We start from the raw sequence: 18,657 nt of genomic DNA on the forward strand, positions 1-18,657 counted from the left end.
GCTTTCTCCCTGTGATTCCTTAGTCTTGCAGTTAATTTAATTTTTTTTTCAATTTTTTTTCTTCTTCTGCTAAATTTTTTTTAACTTTTACCCTTATCTATTTTAACATTTTTAACTAGTTTATCTAATATATATTTTTTTCTTTCTTTTTTTTTAATATTTTATTTATTTATTTGACAGAGATCACAAGCAGACAGAGAGGCAGGCAGAGAGAGGGGGGGAAAGAGGCTCTCCGCTGAGCAGAGCGCCCAATGTAGGGCTCGATCCCAGGACCCTGAGATCGTGACCTGAGCTGAAGACTGAGGCTTTAACCCACTGAGTCACCCAGGTGCCCCTCTGAACTTCTTTTTATCCCCATTCCCCCCCCCCCCCCATGATTTGAGGTCTCTTCTGATTTGGTTAAAGCACATATTCCTGGGGTCTTTGCCACCCTTTTAGTATTTTACTTGCTCCTTCATATACTCTTATCTGGACAAACTGACAAGGCTGAAAATTCACCACAAAAAAAAAAAAAAAAAAAAAAAAAAAAAGAACAAGAGGTGGTACCAAAGGCTAGGGACCTAATCAATACAGACATTGATAATATGTCAGATCTAGAGTTCAGAATGATGATTCTCAAGGTTCTAGCTGGGCTTGAAAAAGGCATGGAAGATATTAGAGAAACCCTCTCTAGAGATATAAAAGCCCTTCCTGGAGAAATAAAAGAACTAAAATCTAACCAAGTTAAAATCAAAAAAGCTATTAATGAGGTGCAATCAAAAATGGAGGCTCTCACTGCTAGGATAAATGAGGCAGAAGAATGAATTACTGATATAAAAGACCAAATGACAGAGAATAAAGAAGCCTAGCAAAAGAGGGACAAACAGCTACTGGACCATGAGGGGAGAATTTGAGAGATAAGTGAGACCAACCATAGGACAAAACAACATTAGAATATTGGGATTCCAGAAGAAGAAGAAAGAGAGAGGGTAGCAGAAGGTATATTGGAGAGAATTACTGGAGAGAATTTCCCTAATATGGCAAAGGGAACAAGCATCAAAATCGAGGAGGTGCAGAGAACTCCCCTCAAAATCAATAAGAATAAGTCCACACCCTGTCAACTAATAATAAAATTTAAAAGTCTTAGTGACAAAGAGAAAATCCTGAAAGCAGCCCGGGAACAGAAGTCTGTAACAAACAATGGTAAAAATATTAGATTGACAGCAGACTTATCCACAGAGACCTGGCAGGCCAGAAAGAGATGGCATGATATATTCAGAGCACTAAACGAGAAAAACATGCAGCCAAGAATACTCTATCCAGCTAGGCTATCATTTAAAATAGAAGGACAGATAAAAATTTCAGGACAAACAAAAACTGAAAGAATTTGCAAACACCAAACCAGCTCTACAGGAAATATTGAAAGAGGTCCTCTAAGCAAAGAGAGAGCCTAAAAGTAGTAGATCAGAAGGGAACAGAGACAATAAACAGTAACAGTCACCTTACAGGCAATACAATGGGACTAAATTCATATCTCTCAATAGTTACCCTAAATGTTAATGGGCTAAATGCCCCAATCAAAAGACACAGGGTATCAGAATGGATTAAAAAAAAAAAAATCTATGTTGCCTACAAGAAACTCATTTTAGACCCAAAGACACCTCCAGATTTAAAGTGAGGGGATGGAAAACAATTTACTAATGGGCATCAGAAGAAAGGTGGGGTGGCAATCCTTATATCAGATCAATTAGACTTTAAGCCAAATACTATAATAAGAGATGGGGAAGGACACTATATCATACTCAAAGGGTCTGTCCAACAAGAAGATCTAACAGTTTTAAATATCTATGCCCCTAACGTGGGAGCAGCCAACTATATAAACCAATTAATAACAAAATCAAAGAAACACATCAGTAATAATACAATAATAGTAGGGGATTTTAACACTCCCCTCACTGAAATGGAGAGATCATCCAAACAAAAGATCAACAAGGAAATGAAGGCCTTAAATGACACACTGGACCAGATGGACATCACAGATATATTCAGAACATTTCATCCCAAAGCAACAGAATACACATTCTTCTCTAGTGCACATGGAACCTTCTCCAGAATAGATCACATCCTGGGTCACAAATCAGGTCTCAACTGGTATCAAAAATTAGAATCATTCCCTGCATATTTTCAGACCACAATGCTCTGAAGCTAGAACTCAATCACAAGAGGAAAGCTGGAAAGAGCCCAAAGACATGGAGACTAAACAGCATCCTTCTAAAGAATGAATGGGTCAACCAGGTAATTAAAGAAGAATTGAAAAAATTCATGGAAACAAATGATAATGAAATCACAATGGTTCAAAATCTGTGGGACACAGCAAAGGCTGTCCTGAGAGGAAAATATATAGCGGTACAAGCCTTTCTCAAGAAACAAGAAAGGTCTCAAGTACACAACCTAACCCTACACCTAAAGGAGCTGGAGAAAGAACAACAAAGAAAGTCTAAACCCAGCAGGAGAAGAGAAGTCATAAAGATCAGAGCAGAAATCAATGAAATAGAAACCAAAAAAACAATACAACAAATCAACAAAACTAGGAGCTGGTTCTTTGAAACAATTAGTAAGATTGATAAACCCCTGGCCAGACTTATCAAAAAGAAAAGAGAAAGGACCCAAATAAATGAAATCATGAATGAGAGGGAAGAGATCACAACTAACACTAAAGAAATACAGACAATTCTACGAACATACGATGAGCAACTCTACGTCAACAAATTTGACAATCGGAAGAAATGGATGCATTCCTAGAGACATATAAGCTACCATAACTGAACCGGGAAGAAATAGAAAACCTGAACAGACCCATAACCAGTAAGGAGATTGAAGCAATCATCAAAAATCTCCCAATTAACAAGAGCCCAGGGCCAGATGGCTTCCAAGGGGAATTCTACCAAACATTTAAAGAAGAACTAATTCCTATTCTCCTGAAACTGTTCCAAAAAATAGAAATGAAAAGCAAACTTCCAAACTTATTTCATGAGCCAGCATTACCTTGATCCCAAAACCAGAAAAAAGCCCCATCAAAAAAGAGAATTACAGACCAATATCCTTGATGAACACAGATGCAAAAATTCCCACCGAAATACCAGCCAATAGGATTCAACAGTACATTAAAAGGATTATTCACCACAACCAAATGGGATTTATTCCAGGGCTGCAAGGTTGGTTCAACATCTGCAAATCAATCAATGTGATACAACACATTAATAAAAGAAAGAACAAGAACCATATGATACTCTCAATAGATGCTGAAAAAGTATTTGACAAAGTACAGCATTCCTTCCTGATCAAAACTCTTCAAAGTGTAGGGATAGAGGGCATATACCTCAATATTATCAAAGCCATCTATGAAAAACCCACCGCAAATATTATTCTCAGTGGAGAAAAACTGAAAGCTTTTCTGCTAAGGTCAGGAACACAGCAGGGATGTCCATTATCACCACTGCTATTCAACATAGTACTAGAAGTCCTAGCCTCAGCAATCAGACAACAAAAGGAAATTAAAGGCATCCAAATCGGCAAAGAAGAAGTCAAATTATCACTCTTCACAGACGATTTGATACTATAGGTGGAAAACCCAAAAGACTCCACTCCACTACTGCTAGAACTTGTACAGGAATTCAGTAAAGTGTCAGGATATAAAATCAATGCACAGAAATCAGTTGCATTTCTCTACACCAACAAGACAGAAGAAAGAGAAATTAAGGAGCCTATCCTATTTACAATTGCACCTAAAACAACAAGATACCTAGGAATAAACCTAACCAAAGAGGCTAAGAATCTATACTCAGAAAACTATAAAGTACTCATGAAAGAAATTGAGGAAGACACAAAGAAATGGAAAACTGTTCCATGCTCCTGGATTGGAAGAATAAATACTGTGAAAATGTCTATGCTACCTAAAGCAATCTACACATTTAATGCAATCCTTATCAAAATACCATCCGTTTTTTTTTTTTTCAAAGAAATGGAACAAATGATCCTAAAATTTATATGGAACCAGAAAAGACCTCGAATAGCCAAAGGAATATTGAAAAAGAAAGCCAAAGTGGGTGGCATCACAATTCCGGACTTCAAGCTCTATTACAAAGCTGTCATCATCAAGACAGCATGGTACTGGCACAAAAACAGACACATAGATCAATGGAACAGAATAGAGAGCCCAGAAATAGACCCTCAACTCTATGGTCAACTAATCTTCCACAAAGCAGGAAAGAATGTCCAATGGAAAAAAGACAGCCTCTTCAATAAATGGTGCTGGGGAAATGGGACAGCCACATGCAGAAAAATGAAATTGGACCACTTCCTTACACCACACACGAAAATAGACTCAAAATGGATGAAGGACCTCAATGTGAGAAAGGAATCCATCAAAATCCTTGAGGAGAACACAGGCAGCAACCTCTTCGACTTCAGCCACAGCAACGTCTCCTTAGGAACATCGCCAAAGGCAAGGGAAGCAAGGGTAAAATGATATTGGGATTTCATCAAGATCAAAAGCTTTTGCACAGCAAAGGAAACAGTTAACAAAACCAAAAGACAACTGACAGAATGGGAGAAGATATTTGCAAACGACATATCAGATAAAGGGCTAGAGTCCAAAATCTATAAGGAACTTAGCAAACTCAACACCCAAAGAACAACTAATCCAATCAAGAAATGGGCAGAGGACATGAACAGATATTTCTGCAAAGAAGACATCCAGATGGCCAACAGACACATGAAAAAGTGCTCCACATCACTCGGCATCAGGGAAACACAAATCAAAACCACAATGAGATATCACTTCACACCAGTCAGAATGGCTGAAATGAACAAGTCAGGAAATGAGAGATGCTGGTGAGGATGCGGAGAAAGCGGAACCCTCCTACACTGTTGGCAGGAATGCAAGCTGGTGCAGTCACTCTGGAACAGCATGGAGGTTCCTCAAAATGTTGAAAATAGAGCTACCCTATGACCCAGCAATTGCACTACTGGGTATTTACCCTAAAGATACAAACGTAGTGATCCGAAGGGGCACATGCACCCAAATGTTTATAATAGCCAAACTATGGAAAGAACCTAGATGTCCATCAACAGATGAATGGATAAAGAAGAGGTGGTATATATACACAATGGAATACTATGCAGCCATCAAAAGAAATGAAATCTTGCCGTTTGCAATGATGTGGATGGAACTAGAGGGTATCATGCATAGTGAAATAAGTCAATCGGAGAAAGACAACTATTATATGATCTCCCTGATATGAGGACATGGAGATGCAACATGGGGGGTTGGGGGGTAGGAGAAGAATAAATGAAACAAGATGGGATTGGGAGAGAGACAAACAAACCATAAGTGACTCTTAATCTCACAAAACAAACTGAAGGTTGTTGGGGGGAGGGAGAGTTGGGAGAGGGGGATTGGGATTATGGACATTGGGGAGGGTATGTGCTATGGTGAGTGCTGTGAAATGTGTAAACCTGGCGTTTCACAGACCTGTACCCCTGGGGATAAAAATACATTATATGTTTATAAAAAAAAAATTAAAAAGAAATAAAAAATTTTTTAAAAAAAGGAAAAAAAGAAAATGCAGTTGCAAACATGTAGCCTCATGTTTGTTTGTTTGTTTATTTGAAACTTAGGAGAACATACATTTCCTTGTAAACCATATTACCCTGTTTATTACTAAGTAAACTGATCTTTAAAAGTAAGAGCTGACTGATCATCAAGTACTTTGACTAAAAGGAAAAAAATCTCCAAAGCATGAAATGTCAAACCAACAGAAGGTGTTTTTAAAAAAAAAGTTTAAAAACTATTAGCTCTCTGGACAATAGTACCAGAATATATAAAAGAGCACCTGGGTGGCTCAGTCAATTAGGCAAGTACCATTGGTTCCGATCATGATCCCAGGTCCTGGCATCCAGGTCCACATCTGACTCCCTGCTTCCTTCTCTCCCTCTGCAGCTTCCCCATACGCTCACTTGCACGCTTGCTCTCTCTCCCTCTCTCTCTCCCAAATAAATAAAATCTTTTAAGTAAATAAACAAATAAATAATCACACTATAAATACGCAGCTAACCTCCTAATCAACACATAGAAAACCCTTATACATTTTTAAAGCACCAAGAAGATATTTAGTTCCGCTCAACATTAGAATGTACCTCAATTCAAAACATTGAACTCTATGCCAAATGTCTAGGGGTAGGAAGCAATAAGATAAACAAATCTTCTGCCCTCATGGAATATATAGTCTACTAGAGATGAGAAGTCCTACATCCAAGAATTTAGAAATCCAAAGTGACATCATTCCTCTTTGTTACACACTTTTTCTTTTACTTGCAATAAAAAATTCCAGAATAACTTACTAATGTATTGCCTTTATTCTCAGAGGAGAGGAAACATCAGACAGACACCAACTGACTGACTACATGCATTTAGGCAGCAGCCACCACACACTGGGGCTTGCTTTTTGTACAAAGTTTATATATATACAAGCACACAGGCACAAGGATATAAAATCCAGTGAGAAGAGTTCTCATACACCTAGGTAGGGGACAGGAGTAGCTTCAACAGCTAGGACTGAGTACAGGGTAGAGGCACACAGAAAGTGGTAGAGAGTAGCAGCCTCCCCTTTATCCTCCCACCATGGGCCAAAGGAAGGACGACAACAAAGAAGATTTTATATATATAGTTAAAATATATATATAATATGTAAATATAATATATATATTATAAATATATAATATATCATCAAATCCTTGGTAGGGTTTATATACAAACACATATATATAATATAATCACACCCTCGGTAGTCTTCATGTTCAAAAATGTCAATCCTTGAGTCATTTAATTCTTAGCTTTTCTTTTTTTATTATAGAAGAATATGTCATTGGTCATTTTTAACATATAATAGATAAAGAATAAATAAATATGGAAGAATACACTTTTCTTAAATCTCTTCCCAATTTTTGAAATCAACTGAAAGCTTTGTAATTCTGGAAGAATTCAATATATATATTTCTGATAATCCGCATTAAAAAATCTTAGTGGGACAAGGACCTGTATTGCCAAACCATCATTTTGTGGTAATTATCTTATTCTAAAAAGATATTCATTTTCAAATCTATGTTTGCATTGTAATCTTATATTCTTTTTCTAAAACTTAAGCCCTAAAACCTAAACCTAAACCTAAACATACCCCCCCAAAAATATATATATATAGGTACCCAAAATCATGCCCTCTCACAGATCCCTAGTGTATACCAAAGTGGCAAAAGAAAACACACAAGAAATTCACAGGATTTGCTGTCTAAGAAAAGGAACAGTAAATATAAGACTTTAATAGAAGGAAGTCAAGCAGGACAACCAGACTGGCCTTGGAGCAGCTGATTGTCTGTGAGAGAACTCTACTTAGAAGAGATAATCAAACCAGGAAGACAAAAGGTGTAAGATTTATGTAGAATGGATACTTTGGCAGTTCCACATCTAGAGGATTTAATCTCTCTTACTATGATCACCCAAGGTGGGTGGGGGGAGAAGTCTAGAAACATGTTTGTTTGTTTATTTGTTTGTTTGCTTGCTTTTTAAAGATTCTATTTATTTATTAGGCAGAGACAGCCAACCAGAAAGGGAACACAAGCAGGGGGGGTTGGAGAGGGAGAAGTAGGCTCCCCGCTGAGCAGGGAGCCAGATGTGGGACTCAATCCCAGGATCCCGAGATTATGACCTAAGTAGAAGGCAGACACTTAAAGATTGAGCCACCCAGGTGCCCCATGTTTGGTTTTTTTGTTTTTTGTTTTTTATGTCTGGACAAAAAAGCAAAAGGAAATGACAGGACAAAAGGCATTCAGCTCCAAAACCTGAACTAGCTTTTTATGTGTTAGAAAAGGGTCCAGCACAGAAGATATATTCAACACCTAAAAACTTGGATGAGCCTTTTTGAATAGCAATAATCATTTTAAAATAACACTTATATAATTCTCACTATGTGCCAGACCCTGTTTACTCTACATATGTTAGCTCATTTAGTCATCCCAATAACTCTGTAAAATAGGTACTATTATTATCTCCATTTTAAAAATAAGAAAACTGAAGTAAAGAGAAATTAAGTAACCAATTCAAGGTCACACATTCTGCGAGTGCCTAAGCCAAGTTTGAAGCCAAGTGGCATGACTTGGGAGTGCATGTTGATTCTTCCTCCTGTGCAGAAAGGCACTGAGAGTGAGAAGGCGGTGTAAGTGCATAAGAAAAAGAAACCTTCTCAGGAGAAATCCAAGAAATATAAAAGAAGCACATCTTCCTCCCTTTCTCTGAAAAAAGAAGAAATGACAAGATTGGTGTAGATATAGAAATAATTTGAAATCAGAAATACAAGAATATCAAAAATAACAGAAACAAGTGTTGGTAAGGATGTAGAGAAAAAGGAATACTGCTACACTATTAGTGGGAATGCAAACTGGTATAGCCACTGTGGAAAACAGTATGGACGTTCCTCAAAAAGTTAAAAATAGTACTACTTATGATCCATAGGTATTTACCCCCAAAATACAAAAACACGAATTCAAAGGGATACATGCACACCTACGCTTATTGCAGCATTGTTTACAATAGCCAAACTATGAAAGCCCCCCAAATGTCCATCATGGATAAATGGAAGAAGAAGATATGGTACACACACACACACACACACACACACACACACACACACACACGGGGAAGTATTATTCAGCCATAAAAAGAATGAAATCTTGCCATTTGCCATACCATGGATAGAGCTAGAGAGTATAATGCTAAGTGAAATAAGTCAGTCAGAGAAAGACAAATACCATCTAATCTTACAGATGTGTAGAATTTAAGAAACAAAACAAATGAGCAAAGGGAAAAACAAAAGAGAGAGAGAGAATCCAAGAAACAGTCTTAACTATAGAGAATAAACTGATGGTTACCAGAGAAGTGGATGGGGGCCTGGGGGAAATAGGTGAAGGGGATTAAGAAGGGCACTTATCATAAAGAACAGAATAGAACAGAATACAATACAACAGAATATATAGGGGCATTTTCTCAGTAGTCCCATTAAAGATGAAGCAAGGTCCTCTCTTAATAAGGGAAAGTGGAAGAGTGGATAGATACTGACTGATAGGTAAGAAACTAACTAGCTTTATAGTTTCAAAAATACAACCTGGGAAACAGTCAGCAAGACAATAATATTTTTTCAAGTTATATCTTCAAGTATCACATACCTTAGGATTCCTAAGCTTTGAGCCCTAATATTTCCTAATTCTTTGGCTCCATCTTTCAACCAGGTATCTCCCACGCACAGCTAAAGTACTTATTTCATTCTGGATTTGTGTTTTCAACCATTTAAAGCTTTCACCCCTTATGACTAAAATTTTAAGTCTTAGAAAGGGCCCACCTCGGCATGAATTATGTTTGCTTCACACTCAATTGTTTCCTCAAAATATAACATATATTCTGCCCCTTTAACCTGGAGAAATAACCTCCAGTTTTTCAAATATTTTTTATCTATGTGGTAAATGAAGTACCTATGGAGTCAACAATACTTTACTACTATACTTTATCCATAAAACAGACATGTTCATATTCATATGAATGAAAGAAAAAGAAACACATGAATAACTTACCTGGATTGCAGTCCCCTTATATGGCACAATGCATTCAACTGGCCATAATCAATGTACTTAGACATTTTCAACCCTGAAAAAAATCAATTAGAAATCGGAGTAATTTTCTATAATCTCATTAACCAAGATTATAAACAGAATTTAATTCCAAACATTCATTATAGTAAAAGAATTCCGTGACCATGGAAGTGAAGTATTACCAGTCTTTGATATACAAGCAGAATTGAATAAGGTGATTAAATAACACAAAGAACAAAGATAAAAATAAAAAAATTTAAAAAATAAATAAAACTAATCATTAAAAATAAATAAATAAACAACTAAATAACACAAAGAATGTAATGTTTTTCATTGATGTCAAATCTGGTCTGACATTTGTTTGTTGGAGTTTATAGGTGTCATATAATGTCCCTCCTCTGGAAGAAAGCCTTTCAGAATCCCCATCCTGTTCGTTTAGAATATGAATTGACAATACCATGACAATTCAAAGAAGAGTGTTCTTGGGGTTCCTGTCTCTCTGTCTCTGTCTCTCTCTCTGGAATACTACGAAGTTTTATTTGATCCATTCAGGCCCCCATTATTCACTAGCCCCTCTTCAAAGCACCTTCCAATTTCTGGATTCAGTTTGCAATTCCATCTGAAGTTAATGTGTAAGCAAATCACACTATATCCCTTAAGAGCAGGAAGATAGTATTCATAGCCAAGAAGCAAAATAACTGCAATTCTCCTTCAGTGCCAGAAAGAACTGACATCCTTCAAAGGAGATGAAACGGAAGATGGAGTACTGAATGCGATAAGCATCATTACAATGACGGTCACTCACATCACAGTTCCTCCCCTTTTTCCAGGAGAATGCATGCTGTTAGAAATGTTGTAAAACAGAAAGCAGTAATACCAACATGCACATTATTCCTTCCCTTAGTGAAAAGGTATTGAGAAAATCAGCAGCTTAATGCACTTCTAAACTTTTTAAAATGTACTTATTGACCACATTCCAGTAGAATTTGACATGTCCAACTTATCAATTTTAATTTCAAATTATTGAATTACAAAATTTGACATTTTGTTTAAGCCTTCTGTGATCTAAAATTAATAACAAATGACATATACTTTTTAAAAATGAAATTGGAATAAAATAAATTTAAACAGAAAACTGGTTGCTACCCACATAAATCATAACCATTTAATAAACTTGAAAATACTAATTACATGATTTAGGTATTTTCTTAGCTATATTGCTTAGTTAAGGCTTAAGAATCAGAAAATTACCTAATAGCATTTTAGCAACATATGGAATAATTATTTTAATTAAGCCAAGTTATAGCTACATTTTATCAAAAATACTTTTAAGTATACTCATATTTCTAATATAGGATATTATATAAAATCCTAATTATAGTAGATTTTTAGATTGATGGATTAAGAAAAAACTTCTATGAAATATTAGTTTAGTCCAATTTCCCAACCCAGTTTAAAAATAGGATCAGAAATAGTCCTGATGTCTGGTATGGACAGGAAAAGGGGATGGTTGCCATAGATATTTTTTTAAAAAGTTCAAGGTTTGAGAAATTCTGGCTTAAAGGGAGGATTTTAAAAAGTAAATATCTTCATCCTTCAGTTAAAATAGCTTACAAAAAAAATCACAGGATGTATATTATAAGACCAAGAATAGCTAGCAGAGAATAGAAAAATTGAGACACCAACTTGCCTGAAAAAAGCTATAGCACTTGATGGTAAAGGTTTTGCCCTAAAATTGGCACAGCCAAGTAAAATCAAAACCAGAACAGCCTGTATACTAAGTACGCACAGCCTAGAAGGACATCTTATAATTCACCAAAAAATTTCTTTGCTGATTCTCATTTCTAGGAGGTATTTGTGACAAGGGACTTTATATAAAGGGTGTTGAACAACATAATGAATCTTGTCTTTGAAGCAGTTTCATTAAAAATAAAAATTCAATAGATTTCAACATGAAATTGTAACTTTCTAGAGACTGGAAGTTGAGCTTTTCTGGTAATCAAATTTAATACCAGGATAAAGCTTAAGGAGTTTCAGAGGGACTAAGTTTACATTTGTTTTCCAATCTTGTTTTCCCTCACGAATATATTTTAGCTGGGCTTTTGACAGAAGCGGAGGGGGCTTAACCCTATGATGGAAAATCACAGATTTTGACCACAGTTTGTTTGAAAGAAGATTAGAAGCTGATACAAAAGGATGGTTACAAAGTAAATCCTAAACTAGAGACAAAGAACAAGAAATTCATGGCACAATTAAAATAACAATTTTCTTTACAGATACAATGCTCACTGTATATTACTGAAATAAAGAAACTAAAATCCAATGTTTTACCTGAGTGATACATTGATGATCTTTTGCTTATATGTGTTAATGTCTGTCCAGAGGTAGATATGTATTTTTATATTTGGGCAGTAGAATCAATTATGTATGTTTTTTGTGGGGGGTATAGAAATTTTTTAAAATGAGTCTTGTAAGTGTTAAAATAAAATTAAACTATTTTTCTCCAATAAACTTTCCTTTAAAAGGGGTGAAAAGCTAAGAATAAGTATAAATGCAAAACTACTATTTACTGGGAAATTGGGATTATTGGAGTGGCTACTGGGTAACATAAAAGAGATGGACAGCACAGCCAAAGAGAAAATGTGACAGTGACCATGTGGAATTGTCAGGGTATGGTTATCTGGAAAACAGAAAGCTGAGACATCTTCAAAAGTACTTGGAAGATACACTGTAATAACTAATACAGTGATAACTTTGCTTAATGCAAAATTCAGAACACAAAGAAACAGTTCAGCAGCAATAGCAACAGAAACATTATCAATAATTGTTTTTATGGTAAGAATAGCAGTACTTCTACAAATAAGCAGGTGGTGAAATCTAACATAGGACTAAAGTATAGAACGTAGAGAAAATAAATGACCCATTAGACACTATAAGCATGACTAATTCTTTCTATATACTTGGATAAGTTATCCAGTTCAATGCTTTTAAGTCTAGATTTGTGTAATAATAGGGAATTAAACATTCCCACTTTGATGATTAGTATCGTATTTGTTTCGGGCATGTGGGTGGCACAATTGGTTAAGCATCTAACTCTTGGTTTCAGATCAGGTCTTGATCTCAGGATCATGAGATTGAGCCCTACACCTGGCTCCATGCTCAGCACGGAATCTGCTTAAGTTTCTTGCTCTCCCTTTGTCCCTCTCCCTGAGCGTTCTCTTTCTCTCAAACAAACAAATCTTTAAAAAAAAAAAATAATGTATTTGTTTCCCTTCAACTAATTTTGTTTTCTAAAATACCCAAGTTAATTCTCCTTCAAAATAACACTGAATAAACATAAAGGATCTGAAAAATGTCAATTAAATAAACCTTCAAGAAGCAAAGGAATACAGCCTAATCAAGGACTTCTATAACTAAAAGCTGATGTACAACATAGACAATTACACGAGTGGGTTTATATTGTTCCTGTCCCTTGTATAAGTGGGTTATGATGTTAAATATACATATATTGACTGAGGAAGGAAGAGAAGAGGGGAATATTATGCAACAAATTATCAAAATAACTTCCCTTTATATCCAACAATTTTGGAAAAGTAATCTACGTTCATCTTTACTTCTTCAACTCAAATTCACTTCTCCACTCACTATAATTTATCTTCCACTTTCATTATTCATTAAAATTTGTTTCATTAAGAATATAGGAAATCCTAGAGTTTCAAGTCCAATAACCTTTTCAGTCTTCTTTACGCTAAATTCTGTGTGACATCTGGCCCTGGTGAAGCCTCCATACTAGGCTTCTGTGACACTATTCTCTCCCCGCTTGCTTCTTCCTCACTAGACTGCTCTCCTGGCTCATCTTCCTTGTCCATGAATCCATTCTCAATCCCTCTGTCCTTTCAGCTTAGATCCTCTTCCTCCATGATCTTCCCTGCACTTATTTTACATACACTTAGGGTCCTTTAATCAATCTCTCCAGCGCAAAACTCTAACTTGCACTCCACTAATACTCACATGAACATCATCCTTGAAAATCAATTTCAAGATAACAGAAACTTTACTTCAAATATCTCTCTCTCTCACACACACACACACACACAAAACATACATACTTCCTGCCCCTTGCACGTTATCAAATTTTAATCATTTTACCTCTCTTCTACAGAAGACTGAAGATCACATCAATGTCATTTGAGGCATTAAAAATATCACCATGGCAAAGTGCCCACTAAATAACAAAGTGTGAAAAGAAGAAGCAATTTTGGTCTTCATTAAAACTGAGTATTTATGAGACTCTTAACTACAGAGAATAAACTGTGGGTTGCTAGAAAGGAGGTGGGTGGGGGGATGGGGTAGATGGGTGATAGGTGTTAAGAAGGGCACTAATGGGAGTGCCTGGGTGGCTCAGTGGGTTAAAGCCTCTACCTTCAGCTCGGGTCATGATCCCAGGGTCCTGGGATCGAGCCCCAAGTCGGGCTCTCTGCTCAGCAGGGGGTCTTCTTCCTTTTCTTTCTCTCTCTCTGCCTGCCTCTGCCTACTTGTGATCTCTGTCAAATAAATAAATAAAATCTTATAAAAAAAAAAAGAAGGACACTGATGATGAACACTGGGTGTTAGATATAAGTGATGAATCACTCAATTATACAGCTGAAACCAATGTTACATTGTATATTAACTGACTGGAATTTAAATAAAAACTTGAAAAAAGAAAAGAATACTGAGTATTTACCATATTTCCAAACTACAAACTGAAAAATATCAGCTAAATAATGTAGTTTCAATAAATTTTAAGAGGTACAAAAGTTTATCTCATTTGAGAAAATAAGCAGAGTTCTTTAGGGGAAGGTTGTATAAACCTAAAGAATATAACTAATGAAATCTTACTTGAAATAGGAAGTTCTTGAGACTTAGACTAACAGGAATCTGAAGCCTATGACATATATGGAATGTAGAGCTGAGCAAGGATTCCACATATGCCCTTTTTTTTTTTAAGAATCAGGTTGTTGTAGTGGTAGGATGACAAATGTTAAGTGCCAAACAACAAAGAAGCAGCTTGTCTCAGTCAGTGAAGAGAAACAGAGGCCAAATAAACAGCATAAGAAATACAGTCAATGGTATTGTAATAGCGATATAACAGGACAGATGGTAGCTACACTTCTGGTGAGCATAGCGTAAGGTATAAACTTGTCAAATCACTAAATCATACACCCAAAACTAATGTAATATTATGTGTCAGCTATACTCAAAAATAGATTTCAAGTCACTATCAAGAAACCTTTGTAATATAAATTATGACAGTACTAATTAGCGATATATCATAATTAGCGATATATCATTTAAGGAAGATACAGAACAGAGTTGATAAGAAAGTATTCAAAGTTAATGAGAAAGTATTCAAAGTTAACACACAAGAAAATTCATTCTGTCTGCTGTACTACTGCTATCTTTTTCAAGCAAGTTACCTATCTTCAAACAATAACCACCATTCAATAATCTGGGTACCAAGGCAAAACATACCCTAAGGAAAGGTATGAAGAATAATGAGAAACAATTAATTTTCCAAACAAAAGTCAAATAATATGCATCACAGTGGAAGAAGGAAGAAAGTCCTCACAATTACACACACACATACACACACACATCTCTTGTAAAAGAAAAACAAAGAGCTACATGACATTAAATATAATTAAGACAATAGATATTACAAATAAACAGGCTAAATTCAGGAAAGAGAGAAAGATAACATTATGACAAAATTATGTTAGAAATAGCAAAAATGGCAATATTTAATATAATCAGAACATAAAGGCTAACACATTCAAATAGAGAAAAGAAAAAGAGAAAATAATAAATGAAACATATTATATGTGAAAACTTTTCCTGAATAAGAAACAGAAATAATGGTATAGGGAAAAGTGCTCAAACACATAAGAACATTTTTCTTATACAAAGACTTGAATATGAAAAATTTAATACCATGATCCAGAAAGGGAAAGAGAAAGCATAATACATGATTTACAAAGAGACCAGATATTCTGGACTGGGTGAATAATTAAATGTTGCTATGTTTTGAAGATAAACAATTATTTTATTAGCACCCAGCAAAAACTCAGTGTGGCCTTAGTCTTCTCTACAGCAAAGCCTTGGCAAATAGTAAGACAATGAGGGTGGAAGGATATATCATGAGTTTTATTCTCCAATAACTATAAAGGTATTGGAGATACCAATATTGGAGATACTTTTAAACAAATATAAGATATAAAATCTCTTTGAAAAATACAATTTGATAAACATACAACTGAAGGTTAAATAGTATGGACACCATATAGTAAAGGGTAGGTAAATTCTTTAAGCCTTAACACAAATAATAAGTTCTTCATAGATGTTAATAAAAAGGGTAGAAATAGTAATGAGTAACAACTTGGAAGTTTCAGCAGAGAAGTGAAAGCATAAAATATATTTGTACAGATACCTTCACATAGTAAATAATTAATATTTAAAGTTTAAAGAATATTTTAAAATAATGGGACCTTAGTAATAATATTTGAAGGTACAAATGCAACTAGTCAAAGACTTAGACAATAATATTCTTATTAATCAAATCATGCTGTGAAGAGGGAAATTTTTCTCATTTTATATTAGGTTGTAAATGTTCATTGTCTAAAGTCGATAACTCAAGAAGTACAGGTTTAGGGATGGAAACTATTAAATATTTTTGTGTTCCAAATTATATGGCCTTAAAATTCATAAAGCAAAAATTTCAGGAATAAATGGAGACAGGATAACCTTACAGTAACCTTCTTTCCTTCTTACCTACAAATCAAATAATTAAATCACTGAGGATAGTTATATAAATTACATAATTAACTAGCTATATTAAACATATACCAAATTTATTCTTAAAGAGTATATCACACCTGAAACCATAAAATATCAAGCAGGTAAAAACAGTGAATATTTTCATGAACCTACAGAATATAATTAGTCTTTCTCTATGGAAAATGTATTCCCCAAAATATTTATATTAGGAGAAAAGAGAGAAAAATAAAACAAAAAGAATTGAGCATTTTGAGTCAAAAAGTTAAGAAAAGAAAGTTAAAACAAGAGAAATTCAAGGGAGAAAATAGAAAAGCAAAAATTAATGGGCTTATAAAGCGGGAAAAACTGTAGAAAAGTAAACTCAAGAGAGCTGGTTCTAGGGCTCAGATGGGAAAAGCACAAGATGAGCCTAAAAACTCTTACTGTGCCAGAAAGCAAGGAAATGGCTACACCAATATGAAGGTATTTCCAGTGTTCAGACTGAACAATCTGGGCATCAAAATATATGATAACTCATTAAAATGCTTGGAATAGGGGTGCCTGGGTGGCTGAGTTGGTTAAGTGTCTGCCTTCAGCTCAGGTCATGATCCTGGGGTCCTAGAATCAAGCCCCATGTCAGGCTTCCTGCTCAACAGGGAGTCTGCTTCGCCTCTGTCTCTTCCCTGCTTGTGCTCTCTCTCTCAAATAAATAAATAAAATGTTTAAAACCTTATGAACAAACTAGGAAATCATAATTTTACATTTATTTATTTAATATTTTATGAAAATTTCGTATTTCTATACTTTCAAAATACCTCTTCACAAAATACTTAATTACAAAAGGGAAAGGTAAATTCACTGCAGAGAGTTCTCCATATAATCACCTTAATCAACTGATTAATGAGATCACATGTCACCTGGTAAGATGGAAAAAGAACCTAGAATCACTTCTATGACATTTCTGCCAAAGATAACCTAATCATGAGGAAAGATCAGAGAAACCAAGCTGAAGTATATTTTACTAAATGCCTTGCTTGTAATCTCCCAGCATTAAGGTCATGAAAGGCAAGGAAAATGGAGAAACTATTTCAGTCTAGGCAAGAAAATGAAATGCAACATGAGATTTTGAATTGGATTTTTTTAACTCTAAAAATCATTATCAGAACAATTGGCTAAATTCAAATGGGAGGAGTCTAGAAATTAGATTACAGTATCTGTATCTATGTTAATTTTTTTATTTTGATGGATGTGTTCTGATTATGTGATAAGAGTATTTCCGTATTTTTAAGACATACACACTAAAATATTTAAGGAAAATGGAGTATCAAATGGCTCTGAAAAAATAAGTTTCTTTACATTACACTTAGAAGATTTCTGTAAGATTATAGTTTCAAACTTTTTAAAATTTATTTTCAAAAATTTAATAATGATGACTTCTATAGTTAGAAAATATGAGAAAGTTATCATTCATAATAATAAGAAAAAAGATAATATGCCCCAAAATAAATTTTACTGTGGTATAAAAGGACACATGCGAAAATTGGAAATAGGAAGGTTGAATATTACAAAAGTACAAGTTCTTGAGTAGGAATATTCAATATCATAAAGACATCAATTTTCCATAAATGAATCTTTAAGTTTAACACATTTCCAACTAACATATCCACGTTTATTTGTTGAAAAAGCCCAGTTAGGGGCGCCTGGGTGGCTCAGTGGGTTAAGCTGCTGCCTTTGGCTCAGGTCATGATCTCAGGGTCCTGGGATCGAGTCCCGCATCGGGCTCTCTGCTCGGCAGGGAGCCTGCTTCCCTCTCTCTCTGCCTGCCTCTCTATCTACTTGTGATCTCTCTCTGTCAAATAAATAAATAAAATCTTTAAAAAAAAAAAAAAAAAGAAAAAGCCCAGTTATTTCTAAAGGTCATACTGAAACATAAACTTAGAAGAAAAGCCTGGAAAATCTTTTTAAAAAGTAATCTGTAAAGGTTAATCTTACCAGATACTAAAATACAACATAATGTTTCAAAAATTATAACAATTCAACACAAATGCATAAACAGACAAGAGATAAGTGAAAAAGTAAATAATAGTTTCCAGAAATAGATCTAGAATGCATATGAAAATTTAGCATTCAATAAAACTGGCATTTCAAATTAGTAGGAAAAAGATAGATTACTCAACAAATAGTGTT

General features: G+C 34.9%; 1 protein-coding gene across 1 annotated transcript in view; it reads right to left on the minus strand.

The window, feature by feature from the left end:
• The window catches only part of CNBD1 (cyclic nucleotide binding domain containing 1), a 385,468-nt gene that overhangs the window by 357,478 nt on the left and 9,333 nt on the right, over positions 1 to 18,657 (minus strand). Inside the window, exon 2 of the mRNA XM_046007793.1 lies at positions 9,658 to 9,730. Within this exon, the coding sequence (XP_045863749.1) occupies positions 9,658 to 9,730 (73 nt within the window). The remainder of the gene's footprint in view (positions 1 to 9,657; positions 9,731 to 18,657) is intronic.

This window comes from Meles meles, chromosome 1, assembly GCF_922984935.1.
Source record: "Meles meles chromosome 1, mMelMel3.1 paternal haplotype, whole genome shotgun sequence".
NCBI lineage: Eukaryota > Metazoa > Chordata > Mammalia > Carnivora > Mustelidae > Meles > Meles meles.